At 36.6% G+C, this 20,489-nt stretch overlaps 1 protein-coding gene across 1 annotated transcript in view; it reads right to left on the bottom strand.

Annotated features, from left to right (window-relative positions):
* The window catches only part of LOC120630656, a 147,082-nt gene that overhangs the window by 93,009 nt on the left and 33,584 nt on the right, over positions 1–20,489 (bottom strand). The window contains exons 4-6 of the mRNA XM_039899920.1: positions 13,431–14,304; positions 10,389–10,489; positions 1,471–1,650 (exon numbers count right to left, since the gene is read on the bottom strand). Of these exons, the coding sequence (XP_039755854.1) occupies positions 1,471–1,650; positions 10,389–10,489; positions 13,431–14,304 (1,155 nt within the window). The remainder of the gene's footprint in view (positions 1–1,470; positions 1,651–10,388; positions 10,490–13,430; positions 14,305–20,489) is intronic.

Here is a 20,489-nt window from a genome sequence, read left to right as displayed (position 1 = left end):
TGCTTCATTCCGCTGGAGTAAAGCGAGTCGCGCGCGGGGCGATTTAACTGTTTTTGCACACAATGCACTATTTACAATAATGTCTGAAAGGATTCTGTATTTTCATAATTCAATGACAAAAAGCGTGAAACTCGCGTCATCGACATCGTATGCTTCCCTAGCTATATTTATCTATTTAAGAGCTATATTTAAACATTTATTATTATGTCTTTTTAATATTTATTTATGTAAAATGCATTTTTTTTTTTATATATCTGCAATCAGTCGCGAGACTATAATCAGATGTGCTGGGTGAGTTATTGGCATTTACAGACGAGGGAGCCATCGCTCAACCGTCCGTCAATTGTCAAACACATCAGCTCGTTTTAGGAGTTTCATACGTGGAGCTACTAATAGTGAGCTAGCAAGACGGTTGGGGTATTTAGCTAGGCGTTCTTTGTGTTTTTATAGAACCTACCGATTTCCTCAAATACCGTTGGCATTTCGAGATACTGATGAATCTCGTCGTTGCGTGTAATGTAAGATGCATTTATCTAAATTATTTTATGTATTAGAATGTTATTCCAGTCCGCCAATCTGCACGGGGCCACCGCAAATAGCGTGGTGGACCACGGCCCACACCCTTCACACATATATGACTCGTGTAATCGTAGTGGAAAGCTGAATCGTTTAACGAATTTTTTTATCAATTAATAAAATTTAAGAGAAAGGTAACCAGTGTTAATTGCTAACTATGTCAAGACCTCTGTTATACCTACGGTAAGAAAACAAAAGTGCTGATGCTAAGTAACGAATCAGCTCTTTCTAACTAAAGCTTTAACTCGAATTACAATCATTAGTCAGTTGTACAATGAAAGCCGTTCTGCGAAATTATTATAAATTCGGAAATATTTATTTATTATTTAATATTAATTTTGTTACCTAAATCAAATGTGTATGTATTTTAAAGTATTTAACCTATAGTTTGATATCTTTAAATGCCTTTTGTTCTTAAAGAAATCTTATTAAAAAGGTGAAGTAAAACCAGTTATAACACACTTCTTTTCCTCACGCTATAATCCCATCCCACGCATAAATCCAATTAATTTTAATTAAATTCAATTTATTTGAATATATGGAGTCAGCACAGTCTTTCTAAAGCTTATTTATTTATTTATTTATTTACATAAAGTTTCCAAACAAAAAAAAAATACTTATAGCTAGCATCAGAAAACCACCCAGGTTTGTAATATATGCTAACAGAGAATTAAGTCTATTATTACCAGTTTACCATGTTGTGTATAAAAATGATCGTGAGTTACTTAAAAAGAAGACACATTTGTTCAGTTTAGTCATATTTTTACGACCAATAGCCTGTGTGACGTCAACCCTCCATATAAATCCAAGCGTGATACAAAATGTTAGGTAGATTTAAGAATACTTACATAAAATTAAAAGAAGGTCAAGTTATATTGTAGGTGGTAAACTGACCTTCTACTCCAGGCCTCTCGCACACGTAGTAGTTGTGCTCGTGACAGCTCCGGTCGTTCCACATGAAGGTGGGATGCGCTGGTCGTGGAGGCAGCTCCCTGCGAGCTTCCACGCAGTCCTGGCCCGAGGTGCCGTCGTCGTTGGGCTGGCCGGCATGCTTTCTCCAACCGGGAAACCAGTCTGGTGGGCAGAACAATTTTATTTTAACTCTGTAGACGTATACTATGAAAATTAAGCTTAATTCGCTAGATGTTGACTTTACAATGAATATTGTTGTGAATGCAACTGTTGTTCTTATCATTGCAAAGTCAAAATCTCCTGAGGTTGTTGGCCCCGTTGTTGGAACGTAAAAGTAGGTAAAATTAAATATTAAAAATGTATTTATTTCAAGTGGGCCTTATAAAAGCAGTTTGGCAACGTTCAGGCTGTTTTTAGTTTTCGGCTCCACCATCGTTTCGGATGGCAGATTATTTATGAGAAGAAGCCGGCAAGAAACTCAGAATTTGCTCTTTACCAACCATTGCCGGAGATTTGTTTTGTGAGGAGTCAAAAGATTGAAGAAATTATAAATTACACCAAACAGGTTCTTCTGCTTTTCGTGGAGCATAGCAAATCAAGCTTAATTTGCTTCCATCTTATGCAGGACGTAGGTGAAGAATATAAGAAAATGGGATGTCTGATATTGTAATTGTATGTTCTCAGGAAAATGATAGACTATCCTGATACTTGGCACATTTTTGGTTAAATATACGTAGTATTTATATACGTATTTATTCAGGCCACGCTGATAAAATAACTTCTTTTTTCTGGTTTGCTTTACAAACAATACAATTTTAAGCTGAATCATGGAATAGTTATAGAGTTATCAGGTTCAGTAGTTTTTATTTATGGATTTCAAACAAACGAATTTTTCTTTTTTATTTCATGCAACTCCTAAGAATAAACTTTTATTTACATGTTTTTTTTTTTATTGTGAACGTTATCGATATACGTATAAGCGAATATCTTTAATGTTTTACTAGGTTATTACTGTACAACGTTTAAATGTTTATTGTTAGTGTCCTTAATAAATAAATACAATATGTAAACAAACCGGGATAATTAAATCGGTATAACTCGATTTAGATTTCACGAATAAGTTTTTTTGTTTATAGACGAGCGCTTGACTGCAATCACACCTGATGGTAAACGATGATGCAGCCTAAGGTGGAGCGCGCTTGCCTAGAAGATGCGTATTCACTCTTGATTTGAAGGTACTCATATTGTAGGCACTGGGGAAAATGGAAGCTGGAAGGGCATTCCAGATCCGAGCGGTGCGGATCAGAAACGAAGATGCGAAGCGCTTCGTACGTGTCCGCGTTATATCGACCACGTAGGGATGCAGATCCTTACGGTGCCTCACGGTTCGATGGTAAAAAGGTGAGGGGGGAACTAGATCAAATAGTTGTGGACCTCAGTCGGTTGAAGTTGATGACGATGATGACGATGGGGTTTCTTAAAATAATAAAAGCTTTCTATAATTGTAAGTAAACACTGTAATAAAAATAAATATTTATACAGAGGCAAAATGTACACGGAGTGTAAAAAACCGTTTGTGAAGCGCCTCTTGACGTTGATATTAAAGTAAAATGGCACAAAACGTAATGACTGTACCGCTCATAATACAAAAAGCTTTCTATTCGAGCAAAGAAAGTAATTATTTAACGTGTAATAGATCTTTTGTATGGTGGGATGGGTAATTTTGTCGTCGTTTTTTACCACCCCATTTGCAAGGTGGTACCACTAAGCGAATCAGTATTCCAATATGGTGGAGTAGAACCGAATTGGTGTGGGTGTGGTGGTGAACCCCATACAAGACTTTTTCAGGTTAGGGCGTTTTAATTTTAATTGCGTTGTAATTTACGCAGTTATGCACTTACTTTGTTGAATGCCTTGGGTTTTAAAGAAGATCAAATTGTGCGATCGCAGTCAAAAATCATAATAAGAATCCCTATCCCTACTTCCCTATCCCTACTTCCCTATCCCTATCCCTATATTACTAATATTATAAATGTCAATGTAAGTTTGTTTGTTACGCTTTCGCGCAAAAACTACTTAACCGATCCTCATGAAACTTTGTACACACATTCTGGGAAGTGTTAGAAGTAATATAGGATACTTTTATCCCGAAGTAAAGCTCGGTTACTTTGGAAGAGGGGATGAAAATGTTTGACGATTTTTCACCATAACTCCGACAAATTATAACAGATTTAAATAATTATTTTTGTACTATAGAGATTAATATGCGTTTAACTTTGCCCAAACCTTGTGTAGATATGATGAATGTGGTTGGTGATAGAGGACAGAACTCCTCAGTGGACGAATACTTTAAATTTCTTAGAACTAGAACTAAATTGAATGCCACATCAAAAAACAAAATCAAACAAAAATATATTTTTTGATGTTATGGAAAATGTTTGTGTGATGAACATGTTTTATTTTCAGTGTCTGGGTGTTTATCTGTATATTTATATGTATTATATTCATAAAAATATTCATCAGCTATCTTAGTACCCATAACACAAGCTACGCTTACTTTGGGGCTAGATGGCGGTGTGTGTATTGTCGTAGTATATTTATTTATTTATTTATTATGTAGCTGTGATAGCCTAGTGGTTAGGACTTCGTTTTCCGGTGGGACCGAGTTCCAACCCTGGAACGTACTTCTAACTTTGCAGAGTTACGTGCGTTTTTAGCATTTAAATATCAATTGCTTTAACTGTAAACAGAAACGCCGTGAGAATACAACGGGTCTGATGGTTATTTAACAGCCTACCAACGGTGAGCGCTGTGAATCTAAGATGGAGGTCTCGGATTCGATACACAGTCAATTTGGGAATTTATAATCTTAGAATATTCAGTGGTATGGTCTGGTGGGAGGCTTTGGCCGAGGCTAGTTACAAGCCTACCGACGAAGACGTGCTGCTAAGCGATTTAGTGTTCCGGTGCGATGTCGCGTAGAAAATTAGAGGTATGACTATCATATGACTATCATATGGTATGACTATCCCTCACAGGCTAGCCCGCTACGATCTTAAGCTGCATCATCACTTACCACAAGGTGACACAAGGCACTTATAGTGGAGTAAATAAATAATCTTTATGTTGAAGGTGAAATGTACATTAAAAGTAACAAAACAACATTTGAGCTCAAACAAACTGAGGTCAGTTTTTTAACAGACATTTGCTTTTGGGTTATCGTACAAAAGAACTTTTAAGTGAAATACAAAACTATTTAAAAAATCTACTCTGACAATGGCTCTCCAAGTCTCCGTCCGAGGGCAAGAAAAGAATAATTCAAAGAGAAATAGATCCCTATTTTGATGCAATAACTTGAATAAAAGAGTCGTCTCTCTGAACGGTTTCTGAAGTATGCAAATACTTTTTCATTTAATTCTTTAATAGCATGAAATCTGTTCTTTCGCCTTGCATCTTTCTGTGTGGCATGTGTATAGCTCAACAGTAGTTTTTTTTTATTCCACTATAAGTTTAACCCGGACAATCCCACCTTGTGGTCAGTGGCGATGCTGTCTAAGGCGTACATAAACCGTTACTCCTAATCGGTTTTTACGCATAACCGCTCGGCAGCACGTGTATGCCAATAGGGTGGTAACTAGCCACGGCCGAAGCCACCTAGCAGATACCGGATCATCATCATCATCATCATCATCCTATTGGTTTAAATCTGCTGGGCAAAATCCTTATCATTCAATGAGGAATTTGTAACTTAGATACGCCACGCTTACCCCAGGCAGCTTGGGGGGCTTAGGAACTCCTACAAGTTGGGAAGTGTTGGCCAATAGGGTGGCAACTAGCCATGGCCGAAGCCTCCTGCCTGATACCAGATCATTATCATCCTATTGGTATCAAGATGCTGGGCAAAATCCTTATCATTCATTGAGGAATTTATAGGTCAGATACGTTTGACAAGCTATCCCTAGACAGCTTGGCGAGCTTAGGAACTCCTACTTATATCCTGTGAAATTAGCTACATTCCAAGCAGTTGTTACCAAAGGCAGAACAGAAACAGCTGTAACCACCCCTTCTCTTCCTGAGGGTTTCTTATAAAAAAGTTCTATTCATTGTATAGAAGCAGGCGTTACTTTGCGGACATCCATGATATATTATGAAAATTAAGCTATACTCCGCGAAAGGCAGGAGAATCTGTATGGTGTTATTTATAATTTCTTCAATCCTTATACGCCACACCAAACAGATCTTCGGCAATGTACCCTCTACGGACGTTTCGCACGCAGGAGATGTTGACTTAACAATTATCTATTGTAATTTAGGCTACAACAAAAAAGCTTTATTTAAATAAATAAATATACTACGACATTACACATATCGCCGTCTAGCCCCAAAGTAAGCGTAGCTTGTGGTATGGGTACTAAGATAGCTGATGAATATTTCTATGAATATAATACACAGAATTACTTATAATATACAGATAAACAACCAGACACTGAAAAACATTCATTTTCATCACACAAACATTTTCCAGTTGTGGGAATCGAACCCACGGCCACGACTCAGAAAGCAGGTTCGCTGCCCACTGCGCCAGTTGGCCGTCAATATTTTCATAATATATCATGGGTTTCCGCAAAGTAACGCCTGCTTCTTGCCAATAAATAGGACTTTTTTTAAGTTTAAATGTTTATTTTATATTATAAGTTTAAAAGTTTGAATGGTAGCAAGAATTTCATAGGTGAACGGTGGAATCGGCCCTTACTGTGTGTAAACCGACCGAAGGGAAAAGATAACTGATACCGCATGTCACTGAGTGCAAAGAAGTTGTTTACATCGCCCCGAGCGACGATATCGGTTACGTTTGTGGTTACTTTACCAAAGTCAATACAGCTGGGCCCAACATTTCGGCATGTTTATTTACTCGCAGTCGTGCTAATTCCTGTGTCAAACAAATCCTGCATTAAACTAAAATGACAGCGGTTGTTGTTGCGGCAATGTTGACGACCTCACAGGCGAAATGGTGAGAGCTGTGAATTTCAGTAGGAGGTACCTGGTTCGATACCTGGCAGTGGCATCGTGAGTATTTTTAATTTCTGAATTTTCTCCGGTCTGGTCTGGTGTGAGGCTTCGTCCGTGGCTAGTTATCACCCTAACGACAAAGACGCGCCGCTAAGCGATTTAGTGTTCCGGTGCAATGTCGCGTAGAAAGCGATAAGGGTCATCATACTTCCTAACAGGTACCCGCTACCATCTTAGATTGCATGATCACCACCAGGTGAGATTGCAGACAAGGGCTAGCTCGTAGTAGAATAAAAAAAAACTACGCAATAAAGATGTTTTAACAAATAATTAAATTTTTTAAATCTACGGTGCGTCGTTGCGGGTCACCTCCTCAACTCTATGCTACAGCACAATAGCAGTAGGTACCTGTCAAAGATCACTACAGCGCTAAATTTCAGTAGGTTGTTTTTAAACAAGAAGTTTCTGGAACATTCTGTTTGCCCAAAGGAATACCTGGCTAAGTTTGTTGTGGTATACTTAGCCGCGTTTGGAACCCTTGCTTAAGTTTTAAGAATACTATAAAAATAATAAATAAATAATGAATATACTACGACAATACACACATCGCCATATAATCCCAAAGTAAGCGTTACTTGTGTTGTGGGCACAAAGATAACTGATGAATATTTTTTATGAATAATATACATAAATACTTATAATATACAGATAAACACCCAGACACTGAAAAACATTAATGTTCATCACACAAACATTTTCCAGTTGTGGGAATAGAACCCAGGGCTTTGGACTCATAAAGCAGGGTCGCTGCCCACTGCGCCAACCGGCTGTCAACAATAAGGTATATTATATGCAATGCCAATCGCTTGGTTCGTCAACTATTACAAAAAAAAAACCAGTTTGTCTAAAAACTCATTATCACTTCAATATTTTTTGATAGCGGCTTTTATGTGAAGCAAAATTCCTAAATTAACTAATTAAGTCCTTATATAATAGACTTGTTAAAGTTAAAACATCGGGATAACTCAGAAACTTGTGTGTGAAAATTCGCCTAAAACTTGCCTCGGATTTACATAATAAATATGAAAAAGCTCTTTACAAAATTCCGGGCACATGTAGCACAGTTCTGTTATGCTAATTATTTTGATGAACCTGCGCTTTATTTTGGAGTTAGCTTCAAAACTCGATTTACTTAGAAAAAGCGAATAAGTTGAATATTACTGAGAATTCGTTTAGTATATTACACTTATGCATGAATCGAGATATGCGGCAGCTTGTGTTGTCAGACATTAGGAAGAACTGGGGACGCAGCTATAAGAATGTATATATATATATTAGCTGACCCGCGCAACTTCGTCTGCATCAAATCGGTTATTATCCGTTTAAAAAAAAACCAAGAACCTAATTGCAGCGCCATCTAACGGGTCTAGTTTTATTTCCAAACTATACAATACGCGGCCGGGCGACCCTCTGCATTTTTCTTGCTTTTAGCATTTCTATACCCGTTGTAACTTCGATAGGTCCTAACTTGGATAACCACACACAAACACACTCACACACACACACACGCACGCACGCTGCTGCTTGTTCTGCTGGTTTTTCCGAGATAAAAAGTAACCTTTGTCACTTTTCAGGTCCTCATGTATACCTATCGAAAAAAACCCACGTCAATCTAATACTCCATTGCGCGGATTTTGAAAGACAGATGCGGAAAAAACTAGCGATGCTATCCTCTGTGATAAAAATTTTGCTAAAGTATATAATATATCAGTCAGTCTATAACTATTTTTAAAAAACTTATTAAAGATGATTTTTTGTCTGAATCTTCGGAACTTTAACATGCCTATTCCCTTCTGTTTTATTTGGGGTTTGACAATATTGTATATATTTATGTATTATTGATATTAATGATATAGGTATATATTAATTACTATCAGTATATTTTATTGTAAGTTATGTATATATTTTTTATTTATATATTGGTATATATGCATGTTTATTTAAATGCACCACCTATGTTTATGTGGTGTACAATAAAAGTGTATTCATTCATTCACTCATTCATATATATATATATATTTTACTATTGTAATAATTGACGGACCAAGCAGATGACCTACCTGATGGTAAGTGGAAAACCGTCGCCTGTAAGAGCCAAACTTCACAGGGCATGCATGGAGCGTATCCTGCAACATGCCGCCCTGTACAAAAAGCTCTAATACTCATAATAACCAACACTATATCAACTCATTACCGGCCAATGACAGCACACAAAACAGCGTAATCCCACAATGAGAAGGGTGTAGGCCATGCTGGCCCAGTGCGGATTGGTGGACTCCACATACCTTTATTTTATAAATAAACATAAATATACTACGACAATACACACATCGCCATCTGGTCCCAAAGTAAGCGTAGCTTGTGTTATGTGTACTAAGATAACTGATGGATAATTTTTATGAATAATATATATAAATACTTATAATATATAGATAAACACCCAGACACTGAAAAACATTCATGTTCATCACACAAATATTGTCCGGTTGTGGGAATCGAACCCACGGCCTTGGATTCAGAAAGCAGGGTCGCTGCCCACCGCGCCAATCGACCTTACATACCTTTTACCTTTTTGTACCTTTCGAAACATTATGGAGAATTCTCAGGCAAGCGGATTTTCTCACGATGCTTACCTTCACCATTGAAGCTAGTGATATTTTGATTGCTTGAAACGTACATAACTTTACTAAAGCTAAAAGTTATTAGTATCAAAACTATTTGTATATAAACTTTTACACAATCACTCTTCCATTAAACTAAATCTCGTTTGTATCCTCTTTGTAATAACTCAGCCACGTCGCCGGCCTGGCGAGACAGGCTTTTGTGATAAATAATGAATATGGGTAATTTCCCTAATTGCGTGCCCTTTATTTGATCTTATCGGCTTCTAAGTAGTAGTGAGGATGCTTAAAATATCGACATAAAAATATCGTATCGATAGTCGTAGAAAATCAAAATAGAATAAATAAATAAATAGGTAAGAGACTCTGAAGTACAGCGGTTTATGTACCGACAATCGTATTGCTATTGGATGTATAATATGTGTTAACATTAGCACAAACAAAAAAATTAAGCTTGGTAAGAAATATATACATTAATCTATAATATAATTCTAATTCTCTATCTCATCTATCGTTGGCTACTTTTTAGAAGTTTAATTTTTTTTATTCCTCTACAAGTCAGACCTTCCCAGCAATCTCACCTGAAACGATGTATCTCTCACATGATGATTCCGTGAGAGATTGTAGCGGGCTTACCTGCTCGGGGGTGGTACACCCCCATTTTGGCGCCAAAAATCGCTTGGTGGCACATCTTTGTATATGGGATGGTAACTCCACGGCTGAAACCTTTCACCAGACCAACGGAAATTTTCCCGCCCGGTATTGACATCCCAAGACCTCCACTTTTAAGACTATAGCACTCACCACAGATCCAGAGCACTTCAACTCTTCAATACTTTATTATTTGCAGTTATATATCGATATATCGATACATTGATATTTTTTCTACAAGCCTACAAAATAGTCGGTTTGGTATATTTCAACTGCCTGGTTAGTTTAGATAAAACCTTCCGTAACTTAAACTTACTTTGTGACCATGCATGAGTATCAAAATAGTTTTTAATGGCGAAATCTATTGGCGATTATTTTATCTTATAATTTTTTTTCAATAAGTTATGGTTAATTATAAATTGTAATACTAATTTATATATTACACATCTGCCGGGCATCCCGCGAAAGTAATTTTTTTATATTCCGTAAACCACGAAAGCCGTTTGGAAAAAAAAAACAGGAAATAAGCACAAGGTAAAGTAATGAATGGCAACTCACGTGCGTAAGAAAAAGGCAAGTCGTCCGACCAACGGAACTCTCCCTCGTGTACAGCATCCGTTGCACCTATCCAGTACACGTCTCCAATACCAGCGCCGGGCCTGCCATCATAAAAGATTACATGGTTCAAAGAGTGTAAGAGATGGACATTACGTGGTAACCTTTTCATTATCATCAATACAGCCTGGATGGACCTTTGCTTGGTTCATTTCTGCATCGAAGGCGGTCAGAAGCAGCTTCTTCAACCCCGAACTCCTAAAATCTGTCTGACAAAAAAACTGAAACTAAAAACTGTCTGTCTAAAAACTGTCGGACGTTGAACTTGCCCCGTGCTTTTTTTTTATCTCACTACAAGTTAGCTAACTTCAATTTCACCTGGTGGTAAGTATTGTTGCAGTTTAAAATGGTAGTGGGCTTTCAGGGGTATGGCAGTTATTTTAGACCTATATTCCATATAGTTTATTTTTTTTGTTGCTTGAACGCCTTTGTTAGTAACTAGCCACGGCCCATCTGATCCGAGAAAATTCAGAAATTTATAATCTATACTTATAATAAATCTGTAACTGGAAGATTTCTGTACATCCCTACTAATATTATAAATGTCAATGTAAGTTTGTTTGTTACGCTTTCACGTAAAAACTACATAACCGATCCTCGTGAAACTTTGTACACATATTCTTGGAAGTGTTAGAAGTAATATAAGATACTTTTTATCCCGACATTAAGCTCGGTTCCTTTGAGGGAGGGGATGAAAGTGTTTGGCGATTTTACACCATAACTACGAAAAATTATATCCGATTTAAATAATTATTTTTGTATTATAGAGGTTATAATATGTGTTTAAAATTGCCCAAACTTTGTGTAGATCTAATGAATGTGGTAGGAGATAGAGGACAGAACTAGCGGACAGCATCAAACCGCTCATTTAAGGCTTAGCGATACTGAATACTTTAATTTTTTTTAGAACTACAATTAAATTGAATGCCACATCAAAAAACAAAATCAAACGCAGACGAAGTTGCGGGCAACAGCTAGTTTAATATATTTTTATAATCGATACTGAGTCCGAAACAGATTTTTATTTAATTTTTGTCCGTCTGTCTGTCTTTCTGTCTGTCTGTCTGTTTGTCTGTCTGTTTGTCTGTCTGTCTGTCCGTCTGTCTGTCTGTCTGTCCTGGCATCACGTGAAAACTACGGAACGGATTCAAATACAATTTGTTATAGTTGTTCGGGTAATAGGATACTTTTTTGTTTTTTTCCGCTATATAGGTTACTTTTTATCCCGATAAACAGTAAGTTTCCTCCGGGAAATGGGATGAAATTTTTTATCAATTTTACTTCATACCTCCGTTAAATTTGAATCGATTGTAATAATTCTTTTTTTATTTGAGAGTGTATATATACTATTAAACATGTATTGACTAATTTTAATGAAGATCTGATAAATATTCTCGGAGATAAAGGACATAACTCTTCACAGATCTTCAGAGTACCATCCACCATAAGAAATTCATCAATAGTATAGTAGTAATATTCTTATATTTATATGCACTATCTACCTCTTGAGCTGTGTTTTACGCCATCGGTTGCCTGGAAGAGATCGCTATGTAGCTAATTATATACATAGTGTAAACACATTTTTTATATTTGTGTGATGAACATGAATGTATTTTAGTGTCTGGGTGTTTATCAGTATATCATAAGTATTTATGTATATCTATTCTTCATAAAAATATTCATCAGTCATCTTAGTACCCGTACCACAAGTTACGCTTTCTTTGGGGCTAGATGGCAATATAGATGATTTATTGTCGTAGTTTATTAATTTTTATATATTTTTTATTTTTTCCACAGAAAAATACATTTTCTGTGGTGTACAATAAAAGTTTATTCATTCATTCATTAATTCATCGCTGCGCTAAAGAAGTCAAAAACTAATTACTATTCTGGCAACACATTACACAACCTGACGGAGCGAGTTTAAAACTAAATTTTAATTAAACATTAAATTCGCGTAACTCATGAAACGAGTTAAACTCAAAATGAAGTTTACTTCGTTAAGTATTTATTATAATCTGTAACATGCAAATGTCTTAGCAAAGTTCAACATCAGAGTAACACTTGGAATACTTGTCATAAATACAGACTAGTTCTCGCCCAAGACTTCGTTCGCGTAGAAAATTTTATGACAATGTAACTCTCTGATCTCTGAACTACCACTATGCAAAATAACATGTTGTTTTCTTGTTCTCTGAAAATGAAAACAAATCTTTCCCACGGGAACCCACGGTATATTTTTCCGGGATAAAAAATAGCACATGTGGTATACTATAAACCGTCTTCGTGCTAAATTTCATTAAAATCCGTTCCGTCCGTCCGTGATTGAGTAAGAGACATCCATCCATACTTTCGCGTTTATATTATTAAGTGTAGATTCTAGCAAAATTTTAAAATTATTAAAATTATCGTTTTTGACATATCTTTGCTGTAAAACTAACTAGTTTTACTGTAGAATAAACATTTTCCTTATACCAACAATTACTTTTAACTGCCCGCGTACTCCGTCCGTGTTTTTTAAGGTTTTTACTAAATTAAACGTTTGTTTTTGGGATAAAAAGTAGGCTATATGTACTATAGCAGTACAGACAGTAACGTCTGTCTTTACAAATAACTTTACGTGAACAATCAAGTTGAATGGTGACTTATTTATGTATGTATAAGCTACTTTTGCATTTATAATATTAGTTAGGCTACGTACATATTATTATGTCATCACGATTGGTTGAATGTGTTTTAATATATTGCTTAAACTTGGACAAGGTAGATCTAATATTACCTTCGGTATCATGTTATAAAAGCATATACCCATCCCCAGGATTTCTGTACTTTTCTCAGACGATATGAAGGTATCACTAATGGTGTTGCGTATTTTGCTCAAGGCTTAGTAGTATTGCCAAAAATATGTTTATGTTAGATACAGTAAGAATTAAAACATTAATTTAACTTGTTTAAATATAGTTCAAAAGTTGAGGTGCAACTTACGCTTGAATAAGTAGTTGGTCCATGATTTGCTGCTGTCGTTCATTCTGTATACTCGCAAGATGGCCGCCCATCCTGACGCATTCAACTTCCGCTTGTCTCCAAGCCTTCTTTCCTTCTCTCACAGCAGTTATGCAAAAATCTCCGGACACCACCCATCCGTAATCACACTGTCCAATCGTTTCTTCTACTGCCTTATCCATCCACCATACCTTGAGCCACATGGCTGAGGAGTTCCTTTTCGCCAAAATACTAATATTTAACCTCACGGAGTTCCTCTCCGAAATTATTTGAACACTACGCAATGGATCACCAGGTTGCGAACAATGTCTCCACTTGGAATCCCCATCTACCAAACTCAACTCCATTCCTTTGCAGAAAGTGTGGGTATCCTCGTGAATTATATTAGAACTATCAGCGTCTTTCTTCATAGGCCCTGTGCCCATCTGTAGGCGTAAGGCTATCCTATTTCCATAGGGCAGATGGATTTTGTAGGAACAATACAGTTTTGTAGTTGGTCCGACTTCGAACGAGCCGTTCCGTCCGGTCAGGAGAACATCATGGCAATGGTCTACAAGACGGTATGTCGCGGCGAACGTGGGTCGACCGTGGAGTTCCATTTCTGGATTATTCGTTGACTGGTAGATATATCTTCTGTTTGGAGGTGGTATTTGTTCCAGCTTCCCACATAAAGTTGGAGCGTTTGGGGCGAATTTGATAAAGCCACTGGAGCACGGCACGTTTAGTTTGTGGAGGTCGATGAGGAGGGCGTTTTTTGGTGAGGGGGCAGGGAACAGCAGATGGCAGTTGTGAGACCGGGGAAGGTGACCGGAGTGCACGCGTCCCGATCGCAACGCTCTAACGTGTATCGCACAATCTGTAACAAAAGAATACTAATGTTTACTAACTTCAGCTAGTTTCAGGATCTGATTTCAGGAGCCATTGGTGATGATGCAGTCAAAATGATTTCTTAGGGGTGTTTTATAAGTAAGTTTTATAAAATAAACCTTGGTGAAAGGTTTCTACGACAAAACCCAATACACTTAGTCGACTTCTACATGGCATTTTATTGAGATCGCAGCAAGACGTTGACTGAAGCTCATCAGAGAAAATACTGAAAATATAATTTCCGAAATTGTCTCTTGATTGCCCATTGAATCGGTGATAGCTCAATGGATAGGACTTTGACTTCACTTTCGAGGGGCCGAGTTTGAATGTCAGCACGCGCTAACTTTTTTTGAGGATCTTAGAGTTCTCTATAAGGTTTGCACTGGGCCAGCATGCTGGACTACGACCTTAACCCCTTCTCATTGTAGGAGAAGACCCGTGCCCTGTAGTGGGATGGTAATGAGTTGATATGATGGTGATGATGAAATTGCCCCTGCAGCGTATCGAATCCGGAACCTCTCAAATAAAATACCACAGCAGACACCCACTGCACCGGGAAGGTCGTCATAATATTTATTTCGCTTCGGTCATATATAATTAGGGGTAACTTATATATTAAAAAAATGGGAATTGACTTCAAAACAGTTTTGGCGCAACTAAAAAAAAAAAAAGGATATTTGTGTACCTCACGAGCTCACTGAAAGAAACCTAATGAACCGTGTACTCATTACTCATTTGTGATTCTTTATTACTGTTTTATTATATTCTTTATTTCGTTCTTTTGCTTTCGAAAAGTCATAAAAATGCCTGTGCAATTTACATATGGCAGAAGTAAAACTTCTGAAAGTAGCCTACGAGAGGTTGAGATGGACCTAAGTATGAAAGTAGAGTATCAGGAATATTAGAATAAATATAAGGTTTATTATTTTTTTACCAAGATTAAAATAGTTATTTATGCAACTGTTGTATAATAACGGGTATTAAAACACGAGTGTTGGTTATAATATTCAGCCAATAATAAATAGTTTAAGGTCGGCTACCATGAATATTGTACCTGTACAACGTATATCAACTCAGTAATGGATTGTATAAGGTTACTAAGACTGACTGTTTTAATGTAAGCAGTAAGGGAACTAACTGTTTCAGATTATTTTATAGAAAATTTATATAATGGAGAGATAAAGTTTTGTGTGAAACTGTTGATATTCAGGTATTAAAACACTCACGATATAATATTATCACAATCGGCGTCGCCTCATGTGATAAACCCACATTTATGTTTTAATACCCCTTATTATGCAACAGTTGAATAAAAAGTATAATAATTTAATCTTAAATATTACACTACAAATTATTTCAGTTTCCATGGTAACTAAAACTTAATGTAATATGTATTCATCTTCTAGGCAAGCATTGCCTAGAAGCATTCAAGCGCTCGTCTATAAAAAAGAATACATCTCTGAGAACGTACGCGTTGGTAACGAACGTAGTTGGTAAGATTGGTCGTAGACGTTATCCGTACATGTGAACATAAATCATAAATAGCTTTTCTACGATGCCCAGGTGCATGTTTATGTCTTGGCTGCTTTGTCGAGTGCTCTACACAAAGCACAAAGCCATTTTCTACCCGCAGCCGCAAACTAATGGCATTCCTAAAGCTCTGCTCGTCGTTACCTAACTACTTTGTGTGCTGTCTGCTGGTGTTAACTTGTTGTGTTCCAGTCTGTTGTTTATTTTACTCCAAATTGGTCCAAAATATTATGGGAAGACGAGTGAAGGATGACTGGGATCGGGAAAAGTAAAATGCAGTCTTAGTACGAGATTTGCTTGTTCGCAATCGAGGAATCTCTATCGAGCCTCGAAATATTGGAACAGCAGAGTAAAATGGATCTTATTTGCAATGTTTTAATACTGAATTATGATTACAATTCATTAGCTCGGGCTTTAGGCAGAAGATCTGTAAAATAAAATTGGGTGACAGTAAGTCCATTTTACTTTTATTCAGAGCTTGATATGCCAAAACGCCTCCTTGATTTTCAGCGATTCGTTTTTCTTTTGCCGATGCGAGGTAATGCGTTGAAGAGAATAAAATCTATTCGCTGCTGAGTTTCTTGCCGGCTCTACTCGGTGGAATTTGCTTTCCAAACCAGTGTTAGAGTCACTACAAACAGGCTGACTTAACGTTTCAAAACAGCTTATAAACTGGGCCTACATGAAATAAATGAATTTTAAATGTTGAATTTTGAATTTTTTGAATTTTGAAGGAGCTACTAAGCATATACAAGTCCCTCACAAAATCGTCTCTTAGCCTCTTTTATGCTAGCCACTCTTTTTAACTAGCGTCTGCCGAAGCCTCCCAGACAAAAACTACTATACTCACTTAGTTTTAGCGTCTTAAGAAACGTAATCCGAGCTGATTGGACCGCCGGTTCGAGTCATTATTGGATACAACTGAGAACATTGTTAACGCCAGCAGTAATCAGTGAAATTAGTGTTCTAAACCTGTAGCTACTTTTTTATCTGTAAACCCCAAGTCCGCTATAATGCAATTTTGCCTCAGGCGTGTCTCAATACTTACGCAATTTACAATATTATCAAATTGGCGGCCGATTAGCGCAGTGTTCAGTGAATCTGATTTCTGAGTCAAAGGCTGTGGGTTCAATCCCACTACTGGAAATTTTTTGTGTTATGAACGTTTTTCAGTGTCTGGGTGCTTATCTGTATACAAGTATTTATTTACATTATTCATAAAAATATTCATCAGTTATCCTAGTACCCATAACACAAGCTACGCTTACTTTGGGGCTAGATGGCGATGTGTCTATTGTCGTAGTAAATTTATTTATTAATAAATCAGCAGGACTGACGGTATAGCTTACAATGCAAGACACCTTTGTGCCTAGTAGCGTAAGACAACCCAAATTTACTTAAATTTCCTTTAAGAGAAAAAGGGTATTTTCAGATGTACGGACCAAAAAGGGATTTAATTAGGTTTATATAGGTTCATTTTAAGATAAGGAACCCCAAAAACACATCGAATTGCAAATCTCCATTTTTGAACTGTCCGTTTAAATGTGATAACTCTTATCCGATGCTTCCGAGGTCAATAGATTATTTTTAATACAAAAGAAGTGTATTCGGGCCATATGCAACAAAGGTCCTATGCAATCATGCAAGCCGCTCTTTAAATCTCTCAAATTACTAACGCTGCCAGGTATCTACATTTTAGAATCAGCATGCTTCGTAAAAAGGTACAGAAGTGATTTTTTTGAAATATGCGGAAATATTGTACCTTTCAATACCCGTTACCGAAATAAAATATTCTACCCGCGATGTAACACAGCACTCGGTTCTAAAAGTTGTTATCATAATATGATTTTGAATTACAACAAATTGCCTATAGCTATTAAAGATTTGCCTTTTTTGAAATTCAAGGCAAAATTACGTGACTGGTTGGTTGATAAATGCTATTACTCGGTAAAGGAGTTCTTGGATAATAAAATATAATTATTAGTTTAGTTATTTTTTACTTGACATTCCATGTTTATTGTTCCATACAGTAAAATTAATGAAATTTTATTATATTCAGCCGATTATTTTGATTTTATTTATTTTGATGTTTTATTAATTATTACATAAATGAATTTGTTTAAATTAAGATTTGCATGTCATATAATATGACTAAACATGTATACCTACAATGTTTTATGCAAATAAAAGGATTTGATTTGATTTGATTTGATCACCAATATATATAACACGTTCGAAATAAGCAACGTTTTTATACGGCTAAAGGCAAAGCCCGGATATTGAAACTCGAACCCCTACGGACCGCATCCGGTGCAGCGATAACACTCGTATTTATGTTACGATGGATAAAACTCCCATTGGGTGAACAAAAATAATAAAAAAGTTATTCCAGCCTTGGTTGGATTCGATACGTTTTCACAAGCTTTTATTAAAACTGCTTTGTTCGTATGTCCTTCCATTAAAGAATTGTAAACATCCTAACTAATATTATAAATTCGAAAGTTTGTTTGTCCTTTATTCACGCCCTAACTAAGCAACGAAGCGGTCCGAGTTCGAATCCCAGCACGCACCTCTGACTTTTCTAATTTATGTGCGTTTTAAAGTAATTAAAATATCACTTGCTCCAACGGTGAAGGAAAACATCGCGAGAAAACCTGCATGCCTGAGAGTTCCACATAATGTTCTCAAAGGTGTGTGGAGTCCACCAATCCGCACTGGGCCAGCGTGGTGAACTATGGCCTTAACCCCCTCTCACTGTGGGAGGAGACCCGTGCCCTGTAGTGGGACGGTAATGGGTTGATAGGTTGAAGCCTCGTTACTAACTTCGGCATCCTCTCGACCTCTAACTTTTCGTTGTGTGCGTTTTTAACCCCCAACGCAAAAGCGGAGAATTTTTATAAGTTTGTCGTGTAATGTTTGTGGTTGTGCGTGTGTGTGTGTGTGTGTGTCTGTCATGGCTTTCGAACGGATGAACAGTTTTTGATTTTTGAGAGTGAGAAAAGAAGTTAGAGGTGCGTGCTGGGATTTGAACTCGGGTCCCCGAAAGTGAAGTCGAGCTCCTACCCACTGGGCTATCACCGCTTCTTTATATATATTTTATTATATTAACTCATAATATATTACGATCTACTTAGCTTATGACCTCTAGAAGCCATTAACGTCTCTCTGTACAGTGTGTTTACAACAATACAAAAGGGATATTACTAGAAACAAAAACAGTGATTAGCTAATGGACGTTTCTCGTAAACTTAATGACTTACTTTCATAGAGTGATTAGATATAATGTTATAATATAGCGTTTTAATTAATATATGTGTATTTCAGCACGGCTAGCATGGGCAGGAGACAATTAATTATCCCAGGGGAAATGATAAAAATTTATCTTCTCCCACAGCTTTATCAACTCATAAAGAACAAGTGGAAATAATATTCAAATAATATATGTGTATAATATATAAACAGGGGTTAACTTCTCCTATTTCATGTTCGTGTACTTTAACAGGTGGACACATAACAATTTGGTTTTTTTTACAAAGACATAACTTTTTTTGGGGAAGCTACCATTCCTAAAAGAAAAAAAAAAGAATCAAGTTATTATCACTTTTATTGTTTGTCTTAGTTTTTTTACTGATAAAAAAACTTAGTGAGGTTTAATGGGAGCAGATTGTTCATTTTTTTTTAATATTATTATTATATATAAATATATATTATGACAATACACACGTCGCAATTTTGCCCTAAAGTAAGCGTAGCTTGTGTGACTAAGATAACCATGAATAATCTATACTTATAATAAAACTGTAACTGGAAGATTTCTGGACATTTAATATATTTTGAAAATTTTGACCGGGGGAAGCTTTTTAATCGATACTGAGTCCTAAAAAGATTTTTATTTAATTTTTGTCTGTCTGTCTGTCTGTCCGGGCATCACGTGTCCCGGGTCCCGTAGCTGATATCCCGGGTCAACATAAAGGATACTTTTTGTCTCGATAAACAATAAGTTTCCTCCGGGATATGGGATAAAATTTTTTATCAATTTTACTTCATATCTCCGTTAAATTTGCAGCGATTTTAATCATTCTTTTTTTATTTGACAGTGTCTACTACCAAGCATGTATTGCCTAATTTTAATCAAGATCTGATGAATATTGTCGGAGATCAAGGACATAATTCTTCACAGATAACAGCAAGTCTCAAGGCATATGGGACAGAGCATGCGTCCTACTTATATTATAAATGCGAAAGTATGTGAGAATAGATGTATGGATGGATGGATGTATGTATGGACGGATATTTGTTACGCTTTAACGCCACAACGAATGAACCGATTTGGCTAAAATTTGGCAGAGATACCGACTGTATAGTCTGGCATAGCTCATAGGCTACTATTAAAAGCAACAGCTTCTCCAGGATAGCATCGCTATTCTTTCCCCATTTGTCTTTCAATATCCGCGCATCGGAGTTTTAGACAACGTAACGTGGTTTTTTGGATAGGCATAATTGACGTGGTTTTTTTAAGTCGACTTATTCGCGTGTCCGCTAGTTTATGAATAATATACATAAATACTTATAATATACCCAGACACTGGAAAACATTTATCACACAAAAATTTTTCAGTTGCGGGAATCGAACCCACCGCCTTG

This window comes from Pararge aegeria, chromosome 16, assembly GCF_905163445.1.
Source record: "Pararge aegeria chromosome 16, ilParAegt1.1, whole genome shotgun sequence".
In the NCBI taxonomy this organism is placed as follows: Eukaryota; Metazoa; Arthropoda; class Insecta; order Lepidoptera; family Nymphalidae; genus Pararge; species Pararge aegeria.
This window is presented reverse-complemented; position numbering and strand designations above follow the sequence as displayed.